This window comes from Sebastes fasciatus, chromosome 1, assembly GCF_043250625.1.
Source record: "Sebastes fasciatus isolate fSebFas1 chromosome 1, fSebFas1.pri, whole genome shotgun sequence".
NCBI classification, from domain to species: domain Eukaryota; kingdom Metazoa; phylum Chordata; class Actinopteri; order Perciformes; family Sebastidae; genus Sebastes; species Sebastes fasciatus.
This window is the reverse complement of record NC_133795.1, coordinates 11,547,991-11,555,506: the sequence shown is the minus strand read 5'-3', so window position 1 is coordinate 11,555,506 and position 7,516 is coordinate 11,547,991. Positions and strand designations below refer to the sequence as shown.

At 42.1% G+C, this 7,516-nt stretch overlaps 1 protein-coding gene across 2 annotated transcripts; it reads right to left on the bottom strand.

Annotated features, from left to right (window-relative positions):
* Positions 1-348: 348 nt before the first annotated feature.
* On the bottom strand, positions 349-6,016 carry LOC141764245 (neuronal vesicle trafficking-associated protein 1-like). Of its 2 annotated transcripts, none has more exons than XM_074629293.1 (5): positions 5,804-6,016; positions 5,210-5,365; positions 4,852-4,968; positions 2,566-2,676; positions 349-1,705 (listed from the first exon to the last, which is right to left on the bottom strand). In XM_074629293.1, the coding sequence occupies exons 2-5, from the start codon at positions 5,336-5,338 to the stop codon at positions 1,505-1,507; spliced, it is 558 nt and encodes a 185-aa protein (XP_074485394.1). In that variant the 5' UTR covers positions 5,339-5,365; positions 5,804-6,016; the 3' UTR covers positions 349-1,504. The 2 variants fall into 2 exon arrangements, with proteins under 2 accessions (XP_074485394.1, XP_074485385.1); XM_074629284.1 differs by having other exon boundaries at positions 5,641-6,015.
* Positions 6,017-7,516: the final 1,500 nt, after the last annotated feature.

The window sequence follows — 7,516 nt, the reverse complement described above, 5'->3', positions numbered from 1 at the left end:
CTTCAGGGTATCAATTTATAACAGTTAATATGTTTCATATTAATGTCGGGCTTTTAGATAACATCAAGAGCAGCTGAAAGCCAGAAAGGCAGGGCCTGCCCTGGTTGGTGTCAGCTAAAGAAAATAAGCTGTCGACAGGAGATTTGATTCTAACAGCCTCCTGATATTTCCGCTAATCTGTTTATTAGGATTAACCTATATCCTAGTTAAAGCATTACAGCGCTTTGAAATTTCTCTTTCATCTTAACTCCAGGCAGCTGCAGCACTTAGTTTCTGCACTGAGGGAGTTTTAGCGATGCTGACAAGCTTTACTCCTGAAATAGTTCATGAAAATGTTGGACGTTGGTGTGAAATGTGGACACTTTATTTCAGTTTTTCATTTGACATTTCTTTATGTAGCAAATGCACTTCAATGGTAATCGTTACATTGTTTGAAAAAGGTACATAATTAGTGACAGTTTTAAGTTAAATGACAAAAATGCAAGAAAAAAGCAACAGGACAAGCGACTACTGTCAGATTGTTCCACTACATCAACCTAAGTCTAGTATCTGTGATGGCTGCCAACAGCCATCTATGGTGACATTAATCAATGCAAAGCATTGCACAATACAGTGTCTTCACTAGCGATGCAAAAAACATTCAATACAGTAGCATAAAATAAATGCTATGAGAAGTAACCATTAAGTGGCCAGCAAAGAAAAGCACATGGTGTTCACAAAGAATGGAGACAATCATTAATGCTGGTTAAAAATGCATCAAATACTTAAAACTCCTTAACAGCACTATATGCAGAGAGCAGTATGAGCTGCGTCAGAACAACACGATTAAAATAGTTATTTTTTTCCGCTGGTTAAAAGGTTTCCTCCAAGTCAAGCCTCGTTTATTCACAATATCATGACAGTATAATATTTTGACACAGATGACCTCAGTGGCAAATCAAACTTTGTCGCTCTATGAGAAATTTACCACTTTGCTGGACCCTCATGAGGTCTGACATGCGCTATCAGTACTTGATGTAATTGAAAAGAAAAAGAGGTTCAAAGCCAACTGAAGAGTCGTGCGTGCATGTGCGTTAAAACAAGCAACGCAGACACAAGATGGTTCACAGTCATTTCACAATGTGAGTACTAAAGTGAGTTCTGTTACATGTGTGTGTATGTACAAAGACGGTGTGTGTGTGTGTGTGTGTCTGTATTCCTGTGGCTTTTTCTACGGATTCGCCACTCAGTTTTCAAGTGTAAATAAATAACATCATATGCGATTCAAACAAACCAGAAATCCTCCCAACGGTTGCTGAAAACGTTCAAAATTCCCACAGATTTCCTGCTATGGTACACATCAGCTGACCAAACTACATCAACAAGGCGGCAAAGCACCTCAGGCAAGAGAAGTAGATTTTTCACCCACAGAAAGCCTCGGGACTCTGAGGTTTGCTTGAATGGCACAACCATATTATTTATTTATTTCTGCAGCAGGTGAGGCCACCTCCTGATCCCAGGTTGGTTAAGCCAGTTTCTGGGCGGTCTCCGTCTCCTGCTGGGTGACCTTTTCCTCAGACATGATGGTCATCCATGGTGATACTGACCGGGTGATGGTCTGCTTGGCTATGTTGTAGTGGTTGATGAGGGTGAAGAGGCGCCCGCGGCCCCCAGGGCCCTGAGGGGGGTAGTTGCCATACATCCCAGCCGGCATGCAGCGACCTTGCTGCTCCAAAGAGAGAGGGGGGGAATGAGATTAAAAAATACAGAGACGAGACAACGTGAATAGAAAAGCAACACGCAAGGTGACAAAATTGTTTTTCAGGAAAGTATAATGGGATACTGAGAAACAAACTGTGATTCACAGTTCACAGTTACATGAGACAAAAAGGTTAGATGACTGTGACAAAACAGAGCTGCGCTGTTTGTAGCTACTGTACCAGAGCAATATATCACGAAAAACAGACCAGAAAAACAACTCATTACAACCTAAACTACATGAACTATACTAGAAATGAGTCAACACTCAGTGATCTTGACTCCACCGCTACAGGTTGTACAGCAAGACTATATAACCTTTGCTTAACAGCATAAGATACAGTTTTCACTCTGTTCATCAAGAATTTTCATTCACATATTTTGAGGTCAGAGGTCAAGGGACCCCTTTGAAAAATGGCCATGCCAGTTTTTCCGCGCCAAAATTTAGCGTTTTTCCCAACGAGCTAACATGCCGTGGTTGATCAATTCAATCGATTCCTTAGGTTTTCTATACGATACCAGAATCTTCACTCTAGCTTTAAGACCTGCTTCAACCTCTGAAGGACAGAAGGTTAATAGATTATGTAATAAAAGATCAATACTTGACGTCCATGTATCAATACAATATTGCCACGCAAAATATCGCGACACTGTGCTGTATCGATTTTTCCCCCACCCCTACTGAAGAGCAGCCAACAATGATGAAAACGCCGTACCGAGTAAATAACATTGGTAAACCCGGGTAACTATAAAAGTCATCATCACATTAATAATCACTGTAATCACTGTAAGGTAGGGTCACAAACAATAATCCTCATAAGTGTTTACCGTGTAAACGAAGCTGTCAGGGCAGGGCTGCTCGTACTGGTAGACCTTGTAGACGACCAGGAACACCACACACACCAGGAAGGCCAGGGCACAGATCACCAGCAAGGTCACCTAAAGGAGATACACAACAGCTCCATCATTAAATCATCAGACCTTTGTGACGGCTCTGCTAAAGGACGAATTTACAATCGGTGTCTTTGGGATCGGACATTTTATTTTTCTGATTATTTGCTTTCAAATTAAAGGTGCAACGTGTAGGATCTGGCGGCATCTAGCGGTGAGGTTGCAGATTGCAACCAACTGAAGCTTCTCTCTCGTGCCAAGCGTATAAGAGAACTACGGTGGCCGATGCGAAAATGCAAATGGCCAACCTGTTCTCACTCCCAACTCGTCAAATACTGTGGTTATTCGACGGTCAGAGCAAGTGACGTAGTATTAATAGCCTGAGAGTCTGCTCAAGGTGTGCGGGAGGGGTTGTGGCTAGGTTAAACAAACACAAGACTTTCAACCAGGAGACGGCTGTTTGTATCCCGCGTGACACTAAAAGTAACGTTGACTTATTTTGTCACGTGACTCGTCGGTATCATCAGTCCCGAGTCGCTAGTCACATGAGTCGTTTAGTACCGTTAGCCCTGCGAGTCACGTGAGTCGTAAGTCAGTGAAGTTAACATCAACCACGACCGTTTCCTAACCCTACCTAAGTAGTTGTGTTGCCTAAACCTAACTTCCTGTGAAAATGGAAGTTTATTTTGAAGGGACACTATGCATGTAACAAGCGTATATTGACACGCCGTCCCTGGTCCGCCCAAAAGCAACGCAAGTGGGGTACCCCATGCGTCAGTCTCCGATGCCGATGGGCACTGACCAAGCGGCGGTATTTGACGAGTTGGGAGTGAGAATGTGCTGGAAAGGCAGTCTCTAGAGCCAGTGTTTGGTTTGTCCATTCTGGGTTACACGCTGTTCCTTTAAACAGCAGTGCAAAGCTGCAGTATCGAAAAAAAAATGTCCATGGAAGAGTTAAACATTGGTGTAGGTGAGGTGTACACGAAGTTATATATCTAAATACGTGGGTGTAATCAGGCCTATGCAGGACATTCTGCATACCTAGTACCTCCACAGGAAAATGGCTTGTGTGACCATCTGTACAGCCCAGCTCTCACCTCTCAGGGGAGTTATGTAACGGCTACTGGTGTTTCTAGGAAGTGGGAGGGGGATAAGACAAGGTGTGGGAGAAATTGCCTCATTATTGCGAAGATGTTGAGCCCCAAGGTGTATGCGAGCTATTTTTATGAGTCAATGTGTTATTTTGCTTTTGGAGGAATTGGATTATTTGAGCAACGGCAGAGCAATTCAAACTGTGAAGTCATGACACAAATGTTGATTTTCTGACAGGACATTCTTGAGGATTTCTTAGATTGGGAGCAAAGTGCACCCAAGTACTTTTTGGCACGCTAGTATCTTTGGCGCAGGTTTGATAAGACTCTTAACAGCATGTATCAATGTGAGTAAAATGATATTCTTTTTCATCTGTCTGTATGAATCCTGCAGTTGCACAGCAGAGCAGACATGTACAAAGCAAAGCAACAGGAGATTATGAAAGAGACTATCTGCGATGAAAGAGCTGCCTGCAGCATTTTCAAAGCGTTGCCGATCAGAGGATGCGAGCCGGGTTCTCTGAGACAGTGATGTGTCTCCTTGCCTTTCAGATGTTTGAGAATTAAAGCTGTATCACTAAAGGAAGCTTGACACACCTCACAGAGACGGTCTCATCTGTTGATTTTGGAGGAAGAGTACGGCATAGTCTGCATGCAGAACACATAGTTTATGCATTTTGAAGTAAGCAAAGGAAGTCTTCAGCCACTCAGGATTGTGTTTTGACCTTTTCTTTTTACTAAAGCATATGTTTTAATCATCCTATATGGTGTCGCACATCTGCCAGCCAGGGGGGGCGTTGAGGGAGGTGGGAGAGATGCAGCCGTTTGAGGGCCATCGCCATGGCAGCAGCTGAATTAATGAGAGTTTCAGGGCGGGGTTAAGTGAATCATTGTGTGCATTAGGTCTCCCTGTGTAGCCTGACAAGATGACAGGCCAACACATGAAGGTGGCTTGAGCCAAAGAACTTGGATTGGTGAAGGGAATATTATGACGGCAGGGTGACAAATGTCTTGAGCTGCAGCAGGGAGACAGCTGTCTGCTCTCGGGGCTTATATGCATGTGTAGGAGGAGTGAGAGAGAGAGATATTGGAAATGGGATGATGTATGAAACGCAGACGACATCATTCTTACTTTGAGTCTCTCAGATACGCCTTCGATGATGCTTATTGAGAACTCTGCGATTTTAGGAGACCGTAGCTTCCCCTTCTTGCTATCGCCATCATAGTCTGCCTTTGTCTTCACCACCACCTGGTTGGAAACACATAACACACATGTGCATGAGAGAACAATCAGCTTTAATAGCTTCAGGAAGAAAATGAGAGTTCACAGAAGCAGGATGGGTATTAGAAATAATAGATCTGTAAGGATGAACATTGGTTACACACACAAAAATGTCATTTTTACCATCTTAATTGGACTAATTGGAATAATAGAAATAAAGGGCCCCCTCACTGTGATGCAAATTAATGGACAAAATAGCAAATCTTACCTTATCTGGTGGAGGGAACTGCAGCTGACTGGCATCTAATGGTGTTATGAGAGGGATGGTGTCAAAGCCGTCTTCAGAAACCACCTTCCCGTTGTTTTTCTCGCTGAAATTATTCCCCAGTTTAACCATTTTTCCCTGCACGAAAAAAACACCAACCTGAGAGGGGGGGAGAAAACAAGCGCACATTACTCCTGTACGAGATGCATTATGGATTATTCTCTACATATGCATCCTTTAAAGATATCAATAAAGATATTGTTGTTGTTTTTACACATGCAAACAGCAAACACAAATGATGTGAGGCGCTTTTGTGGGCCACGAGATGAGCCTGGTAACCACAAAAGCGCAGGAGAGGACAGCAAAGGCTTCGACATAATGGGACCCAATGCATCACCAAAAAAATACCATTTTACCCGCATCCAAACACTCACCAGCTCAGCCGATGTAGCGTGTTGAAACAGCGTATTTCTCCTGATGTGGGGACTTTATTGCTCCAGTGCTGCTGAATGTGTGTGTTTTTTAAAGGTGTGACGCAGCCGATTTGAGGAGAGCTGGTGCACAATATGGCCAGCTGGGTTTGTGCGCCTCCGTTACCTCCGAGCTGGATGCTGGATGATGCTGCTGCTGGATGCTGCTGCTGCTGGATGCTGCTGCTGCTGGATGATGCTGCTGCTGGCGTCTGGCTGCACTGCAAGTGATGTAACATCCTCATCACATCCATCCATCCATCCATACACACATCTGATCAGTGGCAGCAGTAAAACCCAGGAGCTGGAGCCCATTTACCATGCAGCCAAGATTTAGAGTCACAATCTGAATGTACAAAATGTTGTTGTTGTTGTGTCCATAAATGAGGGGAATCAATTTTTTTAAGGGATTTTATGCAAAAGCAGAGCCAACATTTTAATTTATGGTTTACACAGCCCAACAGGCCCAGGAGTAGTCTCCTTTTTTGCAAAATACACATAAATCCATACAAACATTTAAGTTATATGGAGATAAGGCATTTGAGAGTAGTTTTCTGTTATAATGATTTATTGGTGGTTGGAAGGTCAAGTGGCTATAATTGATATTTTTTTATAATAATGTATGAAGTGAGAATGTGAAAACCATAGATATAAAACACATATATGGTGAAAACCAATGTGATTACTACAGTGAATTAGGCCTACCAAATCTGCAGCTCCTCTCTGCTTTATGGGGCTTTATCGTGAGTTTGAATATATATTCAGAGCATTAATATAGCAGCAAACAACTATTTGCAATGTAAAGATATAGTGGAGTAAGGGATTTAAGGAATTTTATGCAAAAGCAGAGCCAACATTTAGAACATTTTAATTTATGGTTTGCACAGCCCAACAGGCCCAGGAGTAGTCTTGCAAAATACACATAAATCTATACAAGTTATATGGAGATAAGGCATTTGAGAGTAGTTTTCTGTTATAATGATTTAGTGTGTATTGGGGGTTGGCAAGTCAAGTGGCTATAATTGGTATTTTTTTATAATAATGTATCAAGTGAGAATGTGAAAACCGTAGATATAAAACATATATGTTGAAAACAATGTGACTACTACAGTGAATTAGGCCTACCAAATCTGCAGCTCCTCTCTGCTTTATGGGGCTTTATCGTGAGTTTGAATATATATTCAGAGCATTAATATAGCAGCAAACAACTATTTGCAATGTAAAGATATAGTGGAGTAAGGGCTTTAAGGGATTTTATGCAAAAGCAGAGCCAACATTTAGAACATTTTAATTTATGGTTTGCACAGCCCAACCGGCCCAGTAGTAGTCTCCTTCAAAATACACATAAATCCATACAAACATTGAAGTTATATGGCGTTAAGGCATGTTTGTATTGGTGGTTGGCAAGTCAAGTGGCTATAATTGATATTTTTTTATAATAATGTATCAAGTGAGAATGTGAAAACCATAGATATAAAACACATATATGGTGAAAACAATGTGACAATGTGAACCTACAGTGAATTAGGCCTACCAAATCTGCAGCTCCTCTCTGCTTTATTGGGCTTTATGGTGAGTTCAAATATATATATATTCAGAGCATTAATAGCTGCAAACAACTATTTGCAATGTAAAGATATGGTGGAGTAATGTTGTCCTTAACAGATACAATTAAGTCGCTCTCCTCTGTGTGTGTTGTTGTGATCCAGCTTCTCTTTGCTATGATGGTACACATGTTGGCACAGGCATTCGAGGTCAATGTCTAACCTTAAAATCTCGCGAGAGTTCGCCAGCTTGCGGGATCCATTCTAGCCACTACCAGAAAAAAAATGGCGGATGC